This window comes from Mirounga leonina, unplaced genomic scaffold (genome assembly GCF_011800145.1).
Source record: "Mirounga leonina isolate KUSES-001 unplaced genomic scaffold, KU_Mleo_1.0 Mir_454, whole genome shotgun sequence".
In the NCBI taxonomy this organism is placed as follows: domain Eukaryota; kingdom Metazoa; phylum Chordata; class Mammalia; order Carnivora; family Phocidae; genus Mirounga; species Mirounga leonina.
The window spans coordinates 3,689,729-3,706,083 of NW_023270763.1; the positions used below are offsets into that span (position 1 = coordinate 3,689,729).

Consider the following 16,355-nt stretch of genomic DNA (forward strand, 5'->3'; position numbering starts at 1 on the left):
CCCCTCCCCAGGGGGCCCTCCCCCACAAAGCTTCCTCTCCCCACCCCAACCTCCAACCCTGACCTCAAATGACGGTGGGCAGACCAGATGAAGGCAGCTTCCAGAGGCTGGGAGTGCCAGTGTAGACCCCCCCCAAACACACACACACACGGGGCAAGTGGACAAAGTTTACCCCCAAAGCATCTGCCAGCTCAGAACCCACCTGTCTGAGGAATGTGTCTGATGATTTAATACTGACTTCGGTACATGGGATTCCAGATGCTGGAACCCTAAAATACCTTGGAATGTACTAAGAACTAAGCATAAGGCATCCTGTCCTGGCCCAGCCAGCTCTGGTTGGGATAGCCATAGGCTGAGGCCTGTCTACCTTGAGAGATGCTTGATTCAGAGATTTCCAGATTCCTGTGCAGCTCAGGAGCTGGGCCTGGATCCCCTCCCCAGTAAATGTCCAAGTGGCAGCTACAGAGGGGCCAGCCCAGGCCTGGGGGGACACTATGAGGACAGGTCCCTGGAAGCCTTGTCATCGGGCTACTAGAGACTTCAGAGGTGGGGGTATCCCAACACTGGAGACGCTCTGCCCAGATCCCTACCAAACTAGCGAGGCCTTCCTTCTGGGGCTCATCTGAGGAGCCTCCCAGGGCTGCTCATTGGCACCAAGCAAGAATCTGAATGTTGGCATCACAAGCCCTAAATCTGGAGCAGGTCAGCAAGTCCCCAGGATCTGCTTGCCCCCCGAATGAATGGCTCTGATAATTTCTCTGGATTTTTTCAGCAGAAGAAATGACCAAGTAACCGCTTCCCCAACCCCCACCACTCACTCACTCCTCTGTACTGAGAACAAGCTATAGTGGAGCAGAAGGCCAGGGGCTACTCGGGCTGTCTGCCTCAGTCTCCCTTCATTGCCCCCCAGACAGCCTGCTCCAGGAGTTTCCCCAGTAGGGACAGGTGTCATGTCAGGAGATAAGCAGGCTCCCCCACACAGTCTGGCCGTGATCCCACTGCAGAGCACATCAGACAGGAAAGGCTAAGGGGTGCCATCGTGAGTGCTGAATGGATAGGTCGTGGCTGCCCAGAGCACCTCCTGAAGAAGAATCCTGATTCCGCACCATGCTGCAGTTGATTGGTGATGTCTGCTACGGTCACGGATATTCACCATCCCTGATCTACAGGCTGGGTGACTTACCCTGAACAGGGCACAATTCCCCAGCCAGGACTTTGGTAGCAGAGGAGGCCCTGGCCAATGGGGTACAAACAATCCCCTGACTCCCTAATAGCGTTCTGAGGGCCTTAAAGAGTGAATATGGGCCCAGGGTCCCCCAATCTGCCAGGACAGCGTCTGCTCCCTTTTCTGAGGACGTTAACGTGGGTTGTATTAGGAAACACTTGCCTAGGATAGAAACACGTTACAGGGTTAATTTCTCCTCTGTCAAAATGACTAAATGCTTTCTTTCTCACTTGGGACCCGAAGGACATTCTGGCCTCGGACCCATCAAAAGCTCTGCCCGTGGACACGCAGACGGGCCTGGGCGCTGTGCTCTGGACCAAAGTTCACAGAAACACTTTTCCTGATGCTCTGCCCCATGCAGTCTGGGCCACCTCATTTGGACACCTTGGCCTGCAGGGTGCTGGGCAGATAGAGGTACCTCCAGATGGCATAGTAGTGGGTGCCAGCCCCTAAGGCCACAAAGAGATGCCAGATGGCGTGAGCAAAGGGGATCCTGCCGTCACTCTTGAAGAACACCATGCCCAAGCAGTAGAAGACCCCTCCGGTCATCAGCTCCCAGATGCCCTCGGTGTTGGGCTGTCGGCAAGGACAAGGGTGGGGCACAGGTCAGAGGAGCAGCCAGCAAGGCTGGGAGCCCCCCGCCATTCCCCCACCGCCCCAAAACGAAAAGAGACGTGGATGGCGAGCCAGCCCGGATTCCCAGGTAGGAGGTCTCGACACGTGTTGTCTATTCTCCCCAAATTAATTCCCAAATATTGCTCATTTCTACCAAAATCTCGAAGACTACTTTCTAGCTTATCTTTTCTAAAAATTAATACATCTGGGCGTGTACCCCAAAGAAGCGAAAGCAGGGACCTGGACAGATGCTGGTACATCCAGGTTCACGACAGCCACAATGTGGGAGCAACGCACATGTCCGTAGACGGATGAATGGATAAACAAATTGTTGTTCGTGGGATTTCATGCCATGGAACATTACTCAGAGTTAAAAAGGAAGGAAATTCTGGCACCTGATCCAACACGAATGAACCGGGAGGACATGGTGTTGAGTGAAGGGAGCCAGGCACAGAAGGACAAGTACTGTAGGATCCCACGCATACAAGGTCCCCGGAGTCCATCGAATCCATAGAGACAGAAAGTAGGTTACCAGGGGCTGGGGGAGGGGGAGCAGGGAGTTCGTGTTTCATGGGGACAGAGTTCAGTCTGGGACGATGAGAAAGTTCTGGAGATGGCTGGTGGCGACCCCTGCACGAAAATGTGAACATGCTTCCTGCCGCTCAACTATAGATTTAAAAGGGTTAAAAATCGTAAGTTTTATGTATATTGTATCACAATTTTTTTAAAAGTAATGCATGTCCAGGGTGAAGAATTTTAGAGAAACCCAACAAAAAACATTAAGAAAAAAGGAGTCGTCCTAGCCGTCAGAGACAAGCACTTATTAACCCCTGAGTGGTTGGTGGTTAAAGGGAATGGCAGAGACTGAGCGCGAAGAACCTGCCACACCATCCCCCCCATCTCCCCCGGGTCCGCTCGTACACATGTTACAGGCTACCACTGTTAACAGTATCCTTCCAGAAACGTTCTCCCCACGTGCAACACACGATATGCATGCACTTCATAGTAGGTACTATGCACAGGAACTGATCATTCCAGACAAAGGGGCTCACGCCATCCCCACCATGCTGCAACTCCACGTTGGGTTAACTGCTCTGTGGGGGACCAGTCTGCATCCCACAGCGAGAGCCACCTCCAGCTCCTGAACAGCTACATAGTATTTCATCGTCCCTGTGGACACTGATTCCCTCAGTCCTCGAGAGCATCATACTGGAATATTAATGACACAGTAACAGCTTTAGGAATACCTAGTGCCTCCTCGCACCTGTTCGCACCTGCCCCCACCTGACCGCACCTGCCCGCACCTGCTCGCACCTCGGAGCCTTCACAACCACCTTACGAGGCAGGCATGACTCCACGTGGCGGTCATGGAGATGAACCCACGGCACGTGCTAAGTGAGGAAAGCACATTGCAGAGCCGGACGTTTTGTGTGACCTCGTTTTTGTAGAAAAAGAACAAACAAGTCCGTATGTCTGCATATCCACATAGATTTGCATATAAATAAATAAATAAAAAGGACACACAAACTGAATGGTGGTTGCAGCTGGGGCATTGTACTGCGGGCGGGGGGAGGAGGGCTTGGCTCTTTCACACATCTTCAGACTTATTTTTTGCAGTGACTATGTATTAAAATACACCCTTACTATATATAAGTATATGTATATGTACTTAAACATAATTTGATGGATATTGTATAATTTAATATTTAATGTAATTTATGAAATTTTAAAAATTTTAAATGAATTTTAAGAAATTTTAAAAATATTTATCTAATATAAATTAGATAATGTAATATTTAATATACTTCATAAAATTTTTTAGAATCTAAAAATAAATTTAAATAGTTTAAAAATTTCCAAATATTACAATGTAATATTTAGCTTAATATAATTCATAAAATTTTTAAAATAAATTTAAATTCTTTAAAATTCAGAAAAATTAAAAATTTTTATTTAATATAAATGATATAATGTAATATTTATTTTAGTATTCTTTATACATTTTTAAATTTTTTTTAAATACATTTAAATGTTTTAAAATGTTTTATTTTTTTTTATTTTATTTATTTTTTTAAAGATTTTTTATTTATTTGACAGAGAGAGACACAGCGAGAGAGAGAAACAAGCAGGGAGAACGGGAGAGGGAGAAGCAGGCTTCCCACCGGGCAGGGAGCCTGATGCGGGGCTTGATCCCAGGGCCCTGAGATCATGACCTGAGCCGAAGGCAGACGCTTAACTACTGAGCCACCCAGGTGCCCGTTTTAAAATTTTTTAAACGTTAAAAATATTTACTTACTATAAATTATATAATGTAATATTTAACATACTTCATAAAATTTTTAAACATTTAAAAATAAATTTAAATAAATTTTAACATTTTTTAAAACTTTAATATTTGTTTAATATAAATTATACAATGTACTATTTAATATTCTTCATAAAATTCTTTAAAATTTTAAAAATAAGTTTAAATAGATTTTGTAACTTTAACATGTTTAAAACATTTTATATAAATTACACAATATTATACAATTTAATAGATAAATATATATATTCAAATAAAACTGAACTTGCAGGGGGAGAAGGCAGTCTGTAAGAATAAATACAAATCATCAGGAAAATGCTGAGCAGAAGGACTGACAGGGACACGGATTAAAACGTCATTAAGCTAGATTACGTAAAACGGTTTGGTGCCAGGATAGAGATGGGTCCCTGGAAGGAACAGAACTGAAATCTCGGAAGTAGACCCACATATACGTGTGAATTTAATGTGTGACCAAAGGAACACATTTAAATGGCAGATAATTGACATCACTGGCTAGGGGCTCAGGGACGAATCACCACGTCCAGGAGAAACCACAGCGGAAAGGTTAAACCACAACAGAAACAGGAGAAAATACAGGTAAATATTTACGTGAACTTGGAGAAAAGGAAGGCCTTCCTAACCTTACCACTTTTTTGTGTAAAAACTGTAACATTTAAAAAAAAAAAACAGAACACCTGCTAGACTTGACTACATAATTTTACCACCTACCAATAATCACAGTGTAAGATAATAAACTAGGGAGGGTGCCAGGCAGGTGAGTTTACTGTGCCCATTTGACAGATGGGACAACTGAAGTTTGCAGAGGAGATGTGCTCCATGCGTGGCCACCCCAGCTGCTTCTCTTCCTGGGCTATGCCCCTCACAGGCCCAGGCAGAGCAGCCCAGAGATCCTAGTCCCCACAGTCAGCAGTGATGGGGCCCAATCCCGGCTCAGCCACTCAGGGGCTGCACACGAGTGTGGGCCAGCCTGGGTGTCTTGAACGGGACATCACATGCATCTCCAGGGACAAGAAAGGAAGATCCTGCGAGTACGCCTCCTGCCCTTTGTAAGGGCTCAGAACCTGTGCAGGGGAGGAACCTTGGCTGCCCCTTTAGGTCTCTTGTGCGGACAAGCCGTTTAGGATGTGCAAACACCAAAGGGTTGGAAGTCCTGAGCCTCAGCTCTGCCTCCACGGCCAGGGATGTTATCATCACAGATTTAATTTAGCGACTGGGTACTTAACTATGTCCCAGGCACCGTCCTATTCCCTCTCTCTTGGTCTTCCTATTGAATCCTTAAACACACAGGGAGGCTGACGTGGGGAGGGGGTCTGACGTGGGGAGGGGCTGACGCGGCCATCGAGAGAGAGAGAGAGAGAGAGAGAGAGAGAGAGAGAAAGTCAGCAAGCTGGGAGCCCCCTGGCCGGGCAGGTGGGACTTACCATTGAAAGGAGGACCAGGGCGGGGAAGAAGCCCATGATGACATAGCAGAGCAGCTCCACCAGCTTGTACCTGGCAGGAAGACAAGCCATCTGGGCCTCGGGACAGCCTCCCCATGAGGAACGGCATACAGCTCCCCGCTCTGGGTAGGAGGGGACACCCCAACCAAAAGAGTGAGAAGAGCTCTGCCCTCTGCCCAGCGCTCCTGGGCTCTGACTTCACCCAGGTACCCGCAGCAGGCACTGGCAGAGCTGGGTGGCCCTGGGCAGATGTCCTGCCCTCGGGGCCTTGGTCTCCATGGGTGGGATGACAGGCCAGGGCTGTCCCCGCTGAGTACAGCACGCACACGGGCCCTCGCCGCGCTCGGGCCGGGGCCGTCATGACTGTGTGATCCCAGCACCTTTTCCCCGGGGGCCCAGGCAGCTGCCCTCCGTCCATCCCAGCGGCTGCACAGGTTGACACCGATTTGCCCTCCCTGGAGATTCCAGAAGTCAGTTACTCCCCTTTGCTTCTATAGCCCTGTTTCTTTCCTCACTCGGTGGGACGGAAGTGAAGAGAGCCTGGAGCCTCTCCCCTCATCTGACAACCCAGCTTAGGGAAGGTGGGTAACACGTGACCCACAAGGTCTTTTTTAAAACCCCTTCAGGGGGCGCCTGGGTGGCTCAGTCGTTAAGCGTCTGCCTTCGGCTCAGGTCATGGTCCCAGGGTCCTGGGATCGAGCCCCGCATCGGGCTCCCTGCTCCGCGGGGGGCCTGCTTCTCCCTCTCCCACTCCCCCTGCTTGTGTTCCTGCTCTCGCTCGCTCTCTGTCAAATAAATAAATAAAATCTTTTAAAAAAATAAAATAAAATAAAAATAAAACCTCTTCAGATCGACCCTATGGGCTGTGGCTCTGGTGGCCATCCATGGGCCTGAGCCCCGGGACACCGGGCAGAGCTGTGCCCTCATGCTTCGGGGTCATCCTGGGGTCTCTTCTCCCCAAGGGCAGAGAGGAGGTCCAGCCTACCTGAGCCCCGAGCCCCCCCACCCAGCCTTGGCTTACCGCTCATGGAAGAAGAAGACATAGATGGTGCCCACCGAGGCCATGATCCAGACCAGCCAACGCATGTGGGAGGCCCAGGGGCCCAGTTCCCGAAGGTTCAGCCTGAGAGAAAGCCAAGGGCACAGCCTGAGGGGGGCCCCCTGGGATCCAGCCCCTCCCAGGAAGACTGACCCCAGAGCAGCCCTGCGCCCCACAGCTCTCAGGGTGGAGAGACAGACAGAGAACCTGACTGGAACAATAAGCAATGATTAGAGGAAAATTGGCAAAACGGACACCGTCCGAGCGCGAAGACAAAGGGCATCTCAAATGGGCAGAAGCATAAAGCCTGTGTGAGGGCAATCTGGCCGAATCTATCAAACCCGAGGTGTGCATGTCCAGTGACCCCGTCATTCCAGCCCCAGGGGTTAGCCAAGGAAATGCGGTCTCGTCCGCGCACAGAGGCACAGAAGAGGACATTCATCACAGCCCTGGTCCAACAGGACACACGGGAAAGCACCCAACTATCTACCAGAAGGGGAAGGTGATATAAGGATGGTATTCGTCTGTGCTGGTTATCAATAGACTGCCTCTCGGCTCCGAATTCACCCTTCCCGCCTGCTCCAAGCTAACGGAGCTGGGCCACGTGCCTTCTTCCTTCCCGGCAGGCATGACGTTAAGCTTTGTCAGGGGAGGGCAGTGAAGAGACTCTGCGGGAGGAGAGCTTCTTCCTTCCTGGTGCCCGCGGTTCTCCCACCAGGTTCTGAGAGCAGGCTTCTCTCTGCTGCTGGGCTGAGGCGGTTTCCCCGCGGCTTTCTCCAGCATTTGGCCACAGCGTGTGCTCTAGCCGTGGATGCAGGGGACAGTGGCGGTACAGGGGACAATGCAGGCCTGTGCCTCAGGCCGGGCAGCTGCTCCTGCACCCCCTCTTCAGCCCCACACACCTGCACACTGGGGGCCCCCCGTGGGGACCCCTGCCCAGCAAGCTGCCTGACCTCCACCCTATACACTATCTGCACCAAAACGCTCGGGGTTCCTGCAGGGGCCTCTCAACGGCTGCTTCCAGGAGCAACCAGCAGCTTCCCCGGCGCGGAACAAGGGGTAACGCTCAGGGCCTCCAGTGGCCAGCCTCCCCCAGCACCCCCAGAGGGCTGATTCCCAGCAAGCCACACCCATGGCCCCCTCCAGCAGCCTCTCTGTCATCCTGTGGGCAAAGGTCAGGCCCTTTCGGACGTGGGGGGGCCTCTGCCCTGGATGGAGCAGGGCTGGTCGTAGCTGTCCCTTATTTCTGCCACTCTGTAGCTTCCCTAGATTTGTCTTTGATGCTCATCAATCAATTCATGATCAATCCTTTATACCAGATGTTCCGTGTTCAAATCATTGTATGGTTTCTGTCCCCCAACTGCACCCTGCCGGATACACATGGGCCCAGCAGCTTGGAAAACAGAACAATCTGGACTTTGGTGCGGACATCTCCCAGACATGCTGTGTGTGGCGGTGGGGAGTGAGGGGAGAGTAACGGGACTGTATTATTTGCACACGTGAAGAGAGATGTGTAAATGCGCAGGACACCGATCGGAGCCCCCCTGTCGAGTGGGTAGTGGGAGTTCCATCTAGAAAGGGACAGTTGATGATGGCAGTGCTTGAGGGGAGGGATCCTTTTTCACTTTTTTCCGGAGTGAATTTCTTGAATGAGACCACCTTATATGCAACCTCTGCCCACCCTGTGTCCCCCAAAAAAGCAATCGGCTCTGAGTCCAATTGTTATTATAAAGAAGTTAATTTATACTGGAAAGCTTAAAGGTAGAAAAAAATAACCCGACTCGTTACCCGGAAGAACCATCAGTGAAGATCATTCTAAACAGCTCTCCAAACAGACACAAAATAGGCCAATGGGTAGGAGGACGAGTATAAAATGGGATGGGGGGAGGGGTAAGGGGAGGGAGTCTCGAACTACACAGGTCATTTCTTACAAATATCACATTGAATTTCAACTTGACTTTAACAGAAGAAAATGAACGCTCCCCCGCCCCAAAAAAGTGTGCTGAATTTCAAACAAATATTTCTGCTCCTCTCTTTCTACTATGCCAGAGGCTTTCAAGCATCTTTTACACCCTTTAAGTAAAGATTGTATGCAGGAATTTTACGTGTAAGTCTAATCTATCAAAAATAAACATAAAAAAAAATAGTGTTTTCTGATTGAGGCAAGGATGAAGGAACCCACAGTCATTCACACCCCCACCCCTCCATGGTCATCTGGGAACCTCCGGGGCTCTGCAGAAAGTGGCATGAAAACCAGAGCCATTCAAAGAAAAATACCCACCAAATGATTTTATACCACCTTGTCCCATGTCCCCCTTTCCCACGCACCCAAGTGCCCAGCTGGAAAACTGGTCACCAAGCTCCTCCGTCTACGTCCTCCCGCACATCTGACCAACACCCACGTTCGGCCAACTCTTCCTCCTAAAAAGGCTCGCAAACCAGGACACATCACCTGCACCCCTCATTCACAGTTGTGGCTCATTCCCGTGTCAGTATTGGGACAGTCAACATCTGTGCTCCCTGTGGGACCCTAAGTCCCATGAGGAGAGAGTGTCTGTACCTTTCCGTCAGTCACAGCTGGGGATAAAGACTAGAAACCCAGCCATTAAATCAACAGAGTGGAGGATAGTCAGGGGATTGCTTTAGAAATCCACGTCGAAGAGAGTTACTGCAGCTGAGCACAAAACTTGACTATACCTGGCCGCATCCGAAAGGAAACCTGAGATGATCTGGCCCCTAGCAACTGCAGGTGATGCCTAGGGCCCACCTGGGGCCGACCACAAGTGGCCGCGTGGAAGGAGCTCCCTCCCGTGGCTCCTGGTTTCGCTCTCCTGCTCCTGGCCTGCTCCAGTGGCCTCCCCACAACTCACTCACCCAGGACCTGTGCTTATTCTAGAAGCCTCCATACATACGCCTGCCCACTTGGCACCTGATGGCCAGAAGCACACCAGTTTTGGGAAGAGAAGCAAGTCCCCTTCTCTCCCAAAGTCCAGCTGGGCATGGGGCTTGCATCTGCCTGCAACCCCAGGGAGGACCCGGCAGCGGGGCTGGTTTCGGAGGGGAGGCTGGCCCAAGAAACCTGGCACCCCTCACCCCCTCCCACTGTCCATGAGTCAGTCTACTCAGCTGCCTGCAAGTGTCTTTTCGATCTGTCACTCCTCTCCCTTGACTCCCATGGCCACTCCTGGGGTCCAGGCCACCACCGCTGCTCCCCTAGGTCCTGGGCCAGCCTGTCCTCGCACCTCTGCTCCCATCGGTCCAAACACTAGAACGACATCAATATCCTGCTTTGAAGCCCCATCACCCCTAAAAGCAGACCAAACAGCCTCCCATCTATACTCCGTTTGCCTCTACCCTTGTATGAGACGTGGGCACCATGCCAAGCCTGCCCAGGAGCGTGGACACCCGAGCTATGGTCACGAGGGCCCTGTCCAGCAGGGAGGATGGATGACTCCATGGGTTTCTCCAGACGTATGCTGTGTGGAAGAAGCAAGAATCCAAAAGAACGGGGACTCCACTAACACAAAAGAAGACATCAGGCCTAACTGTCATATGTCAGAGCTGCGGTTACCTTGAGGGGAGGAGGCCCAGGGGGACAAGGGGGCTGGACATGTTCTGCTTCTTCATCTGGGTGCTGGCCGCTGAAAATTCACAGGGATGTACATTTATGACCGCGCATGCTCTCCAGGTACGGCACACCTCCACGAAACATATTTAAAAAGCAATCGTGGGGCACCTGGGTGGCTCAGTCGTTAAGCGTCTGCCTTCAGCTCAGGTCATGATCTCGGGGTCCTGGGATCGAGCCCCGCGTTGGGCTCCCTGCTCCGCGGGGGGCCTGCTTCTCCCTCTCCCACTCCCCCTGCTTGTGTTCCCTCTCGCTGTGTCTCTCTGTCAAATAAATAAAATTTAAAAAAAAATAGCAATCACCTTCGCATATACAAATAAAACCCATTTATTAGCAGATATAACGAAAGAGAAGGCCCCACTTGTGATGACCAAAAACAGAAATTTCCTGGGCAAAAACAGAACAAACCTTCCTATGGCTCCCTACTCTTCAGAAGCGCACGTGCGGGTCCTCAGAGCAGCACCCCTCCTCCAGGCAGCCCTCCGGAGGCCCCGACGCCACAGCTGTGCCTCCTCTGAGCTCCCATGGCTGCATGCACGCAGGCCTGTCTCACCATGCCACCACTGTCCCGTCACAGATGCCCGTCCAGGCCAGACCCTCGGGGTCCCAACCGCCAGCACCACCCGGCCACGCATTCCCCAGACGTGAGCTCAACGGCTCTGTGGGCTTTTAGAATGTGGCCTGAAGCTGAGCGTTTCCTTATTCCAGAACTTTCTAGATTGCTAAATCAAGTTGGAAAACTCCAGGTCACTTGCTGTGGGGGCGGGGGGAGGTTAAAACCAATACACCGTGTGGTGATCTGGCAACAGTTAACCAAATTAGAAGACCGGCTCCCTGCCGCCCAGAAATCCAAGTCTCGAATTTATGCCACAAAGATCAGTTTCCACCACATGAAACTGCTGTTTTTGGAGGTCAGAAGAGGCCACCTCTTAGCAACTTCATATGATTCGAGCCAACATATCCACACGCGGGTGCTAAACGATACGCAAACAAGGAGATTCACTACGGCACGGTCTCTCCTAGCCAAGGGACGGAGCGCCCCAATGCCAGAAATATCCATAAACGGGATGGCCAGGAAATGTTATGCTGCGATAGAAAAAAAGACTGGGGAAATTTTCAGTGTACTAAAATACAGAGAGGTACCCCCAGCAACATTACCAAGAGAACAAAAGCAAACTGCAGTTTGTATAGTACCCTTCCTTTTGTATTAGAAGCAGGAGGAAAAATATGAACACCAATGCATTTACAATATTCTGGGCACACACTTTGGCTATTTTTGCACAAAACAACTCCGGAAAGAGACACAAGAGTTGTACGTAGTTGCAGAAGGAGAATGGACAGAGGGCGTCTTTTTACCTACACTCTTTTGTGCCGAGTCAACAGATTACCCAGCCAAATTAGAAGAAGACATTCAGAGAGAGGAAGCCAGTCTCCCCCACCCCCCAACGAGGGACTGCGCAGAGGTACTCACCAGGGCGCGTAGGACGCTGCTATGAAGAAGTAGATTACCATGCGGTCGAACATGTGCAGGCAATGCTCCACCATCCTGGGGCAGAGAAGGGGTAGGGGAAGGGTCAGGGGTAGGGCCCCAGAGCCACACCTCCCCGCCCGCAGGTGCGGAGGGGCCTGGGCTCGGGGCTGACGGGTCTTCGCCCCAGCCACCACCCTTGGGCTTCAGGCTCCCCATCTGGAAGTGCCCAGAGCAATGGTTTTCAAACCAGGCTTCCCATCCCCCTGGGGGTCCAATGGGGACACCCCACAGGTTTCGCTGAGGACCCCCCTCTCTCTGAAAGGTGAAGGTCTGACACCCACACTCTGCATTTTGGCTTTATATACTGGGCTTTTCAAAAGAATTCAAATGATGAAATACTTTGATGACTAAAAAAAAGTACAAAACCAATGAACCTATGTGCCCCCGCTAAAGAGCCTCTGGGTCCCAGCATTCTGGTTCAGGTCCAGGTCTGGAGCCCAGCAGGCCTGAGTCCAGACGCCAACCTTACCACTTATGGACTGCATAACCTTGAACCAGCTCCTTACCATCTCTCAGCCTCAGCTCTCTGATCTGTCAAGTGGGGAGGGTACCAGCAGCCTATCACAGGGTGGCCATGAGGTTTAATGCATTAGTACTTAACATAGCACGTATCAGGAAGTGCTTGATAAACATTCGCTGTTTTTGTTGTGACCTCATGTTGAGTAGCAAACGGTAGCCCTCAATATGTTTGCCCAGTGTGGCAGCCGACCTCCAAAATGATACCCAAAGAGCCCCACTTTCTGGTATTCACACCCATGCATAACCCCCTCCCACGATGAATAAGGCAGACACACGTAACCAACAGAGGGCTGTGGAAATGATGGTGAGTGATTTCTAAGGCTCGATCATAAACGATATTAGAGCCTCTGGCTTGTTCTCTTGGAACACTAACTTTGGGAGCAAGGAGACATGTCTGTGGAGCGGTCCATGTGGGAAGCACGGAGCACCTGGTAAAGCATCCAGTACCAACTTGCCAGCTATGTGAGGGAGCCCCCTTGGAAGTGGCCTCTCCAGCCCCAGTCAAGCCTTCAGATGGCGGCAGCCCCGGCCCAGCATCTTGGTTACACCAGAGATCATGAACCAGAACCACACAGCTAATTAAGCTCCTGAATTCCTGATTCTCAGAAGCCTTGAGAGGTAGTCAAGATTTCCCGTTATTTAAAACCTCTGTGACTGGGGCACCTGGGTGGCTCAGTGGGTTGAGCATCTGCTTTTGGCTCAGGTCATGATCTCGGGGTCCTGGGATTGAGCCCCGTGTCAGACTCCCTACTTTGTGGGGAGCCTGCTTCTCCCTCTGCCTCTGCCTCTCCCCACGGCTTGTCTTCTCTCTGTCTCTCACTCACTCTCTCTCTCAAATAAATAAATAAAATCTCTAAAAAAATAAATAAATAAAACCTCTGTGACTGAGGATAATGTATTACAGAGCAATAGATAACTAACACAAACTGATTCTGCCCAGCAAACTGCAGCCCTCAGTAAAACTGACCAGGGATCCTACGTATGGTTTAACCACATGTCCTCCTAGAAATGAAAGTGACAACAACAGTTAGCATGTTTACGGCGTGGGCCATAAGCAGAGCACTGGTCTAAGCAACTTAGGACTTTTTAATCCCACCTAGAAGACAGGTGCTGTTTTTTTCATCCACTATGTGACAGGTGAGGACAGGAAATGCCAGCACAAGCCCACCACTGGCTAAGCCGGCGCTAAACCCAATGACTGGTTTCTTAGTAAGAAAAAGGGGAGCGAGATCTGGACAAAGAGACACACGGGGAGGAAGGCCGTGTGAAGACACAGGCAGCCCGGAGAGGCAGCTAGAAGCCAAGGAAGACTCGGGCCACCAGGAGCTGGAAGAGGCCAGATCCTCCCCTAGAGACTTTGGAGGGAGCATGGCCCCACTGACAACTGGATCTCGGCCTTCTGGCCTCCTAAACTACGAGAGAAAGAATTCTGTTGTTTCCAGCCACCCAGACTGGGGTCATTTGCTACGGCAGTCACAAGAAACGCCTACAGCGGGGCGGAACCAAGACCCACGGAGAGGGCAAGAATGGGAGATGGGAATGGGGGCTACAGCAAAGTCACAGGGCTCCTGGGGGAGGGGCGGGGGAGGCTGAAGCTGGAGACGAGGACCACTGCTGCAACGGGGACCAGCCCTGAAGCCTCACGCTGAGTGAGAGAAGCCAGTCACAAAAGGACAAATACCGTACGACTGCCTTGCCTGAGGTCCCTAGGAAGTAGGATGGTGGGTGCCGGGGGCTGCGGGGGGGATGGGGAGCGAGTGCTCAAAGGGGATGGAGCTTCAGTTCAGGAAGATGAAGAAAGTTCTGGAGATGGGTGGTGGTGTTGGCACAACAGTGTGAATGTGCTTAATGCCCCTGAACTGGACGCTTAAGACTGACGAAGAGAGTCAATTTATGTTATGGGTATTTACCACAGTGTTTTTAAAAATTAAAAGCAAAGCAAAAATTTAAAAATCCAAGACTAATGCCTATACCGCAGAATTATTGAAAAGATCAGGGGTGACGTCTCTACAGGGCCTGGACCCGGGGAGGCCATTCTGATGGTTACGATGATCAGGAGGGTCCCTCCCAACAGCACTGGGAGCTGGGGGCTTGCTCTCCGGGCCTCTCGGAGGTGAGCAAACGAGGCTCATGTGGGTGAGGTGGTCTGCCCAGGTGGGATCCAGTCCTGGCCGGCCGGCCGAGGCAAAGACGGCGTGAAGGTCACCACCCTGGTCACTCCGCCCAGCCCCTGCCCCACCCGTGGGCTAGGCAGAGGCACCTGAGGTGGCTCTTCTTCCAGGAGATGGTGTGGAACACGGTGGACACCACGAAGAGCCCACAGAGGCCGAGGCCGTAAATCCAAGCAGAGATGGTCTCCCAGTCGTCGTCGGACAGGAAGTAGAGGTTGGAGCTGCCGAGGATGCTGGGGATGATCCAGAGCTGGAAGCAGAGCGGGGACAGGTGCTGCAGGGCCAGCCTTCAGCGTGGGGGCCAGGGAGGTACAGAGCCCCTGAGCTTCCCCGAGCATGCCGCCCACTCTCTTCTCCAGACCCGCGCCATCCAACAGACCCTCCCTCCTTGGCGGGAAAGTCCTAGACCTGCCCCATCCAACATGGGAGCTGCTAGACACCTGTGACTACCGAGCACCTGAATCATGATGGAGGCAATAAAGTGCTGACGTTTTTTATGTTATGTCGTTTTAGTTGATTTTAGTTTCAATTTCAGCAGCCCCACGGAGCCAGGGGCTACCCTATCGGGCAGCACGGCTCTGGAGAAGGTCGTGGTAAACACGACGGCTCCCCGCCTCAAGGAGCATCGCCGGTCACCGCCCCCACAGCCAGCCTCGCGGTCCCCGAGCACCGAGCACCGCCTCACACCTATGCACACGTAGTTAGCACCTTCTGGAGAAAGTAGCCCTCCCCACCAGGTCCACCGGGAAAACCCTTCGCTCTTCACGCCTTGGCTGATCCATCATTTCCCCGGAGAAGTCTAGAACTCTCCAAAGCACAGGGGGCAGGGGGTGCCTGAAAGTGTGCCCAGTTCTGTGTGTTGGGAACACTTTTTCAGGAGAAAGGGTTTATGGCAGCCCCAGCCAGTAGAACTATAACGCGAGTCCCACAGGTCATTTTGGGTGTTCTGGGACCCACGTTCTTAAAGGGAAAAACAAACTGGTGAAAATTAACATTAATACTACATTTTGTTCAGCCCGATATATCCAAAATACCATGTAATATGCATAAACATATTAAGGAGCTATTTTACATCCTATTTTCCGTACTAAGTCTTCCCAAGTTGGCAGCACGTCTCCAACAGATGAGCTGCATTTCAAGGGCGCAAAAGCCACACGGGGCCAGTGGCTACCGAACTGGACAATGTGGGTCTCGATCTTCCATTATTCCCAAAGGGGCCTACTGCCCAGAGAAGGATCTCTTAGGCGAGGCTGGGGTGGTGTCAGCAAGGACTCCAGGCAGAGGGAGGCAAGGACTCCAGGGCGCTGGAACCCGGGTAGCAGGGAAGGTGGACCAACTTATGAACTAAGGCCTGCCTGGGAGCTTGCTAGAGTCCAGATGCTGTGCCAGGTACCAGGGAGCCAGCGAAGGTTCGCAGAGCAAAAGACGGGCATGCTCAGCACCACAGTCCAATGTCCCCAGATGACCTTCCCTCCAGATCCCACTCACTCTTCCAAGGGCCACAGAGGACTTGTCGTCCGTTGGGACATCACCACGGAAAAGAGATGCTGACCCTCTCCAAGGGTGAAGAGCCTGCCTTCCCTCCCACCTGGAAGTGTCCCCCGCTCGGCCCCCCAAAAGCCAACTCACAGCATGGGTGGCACAGTTGGCTGCATGCTCGTACTCGGTGGGCTGGTACCTCTTGTGGGCAGGGACTCGGTGGTTCATGAACCTGGAATGAGAGGCATAATTCCCGGAAGCTGGGCCAGGAAGCCGGGAGCAGCTGTGTTCACAGGATTCCCAGGAGACCTGAAGATCGGGTCCCTCCTGGTGGGAAAATAAAGGATCCCTCCCCTCCCCCTCCCTCCTCTCCTTCCCCTCCCCCA

At 51.9% G+C, this 16,355-nt stretch overlaps 1 protein-coding gene across 1 annotated transcript in view; it reads right to left on the bottom strand.

The window, feature by feature from the left end:
* Positions 1–1,597: 1,597 nt before the first annotated feature.
* MMD2 (monocyte to macrophage differentiation associated 2) overlaps positions 1,598–16,355 on the bottom strand; it is a 39,086-nt gene continuing 24,328 nt past the window's right edge. Inside the window, exons 2-7 of the mRNA XM_034988169.1 lie at positions 16,120–16,252; positions 14,580–14,740; positions 11,741–11,815; positions 6,627–6,728; positions 5,588–5,657; positions 1,598–1,801 (exon numbers count right to left, since the gene is read on the bottom strand). Of these exons, the coding sequence (XP_034844060.1) occupies positions 1,598–1,801; positions 5,588–5,657; positions 6,627–6,728; positions 11,741–11,815; positions 14,580–14,740; positions 16,120–16,252 (745 nt within the window). The remainder of the gene's footprint in view (positions 1,802–5,587; positions 5,658–6,626; positions 6,729–11,740; positions 11,816–14,579; positions 14,741–16,119; positions 16,253–16,355) is intronic.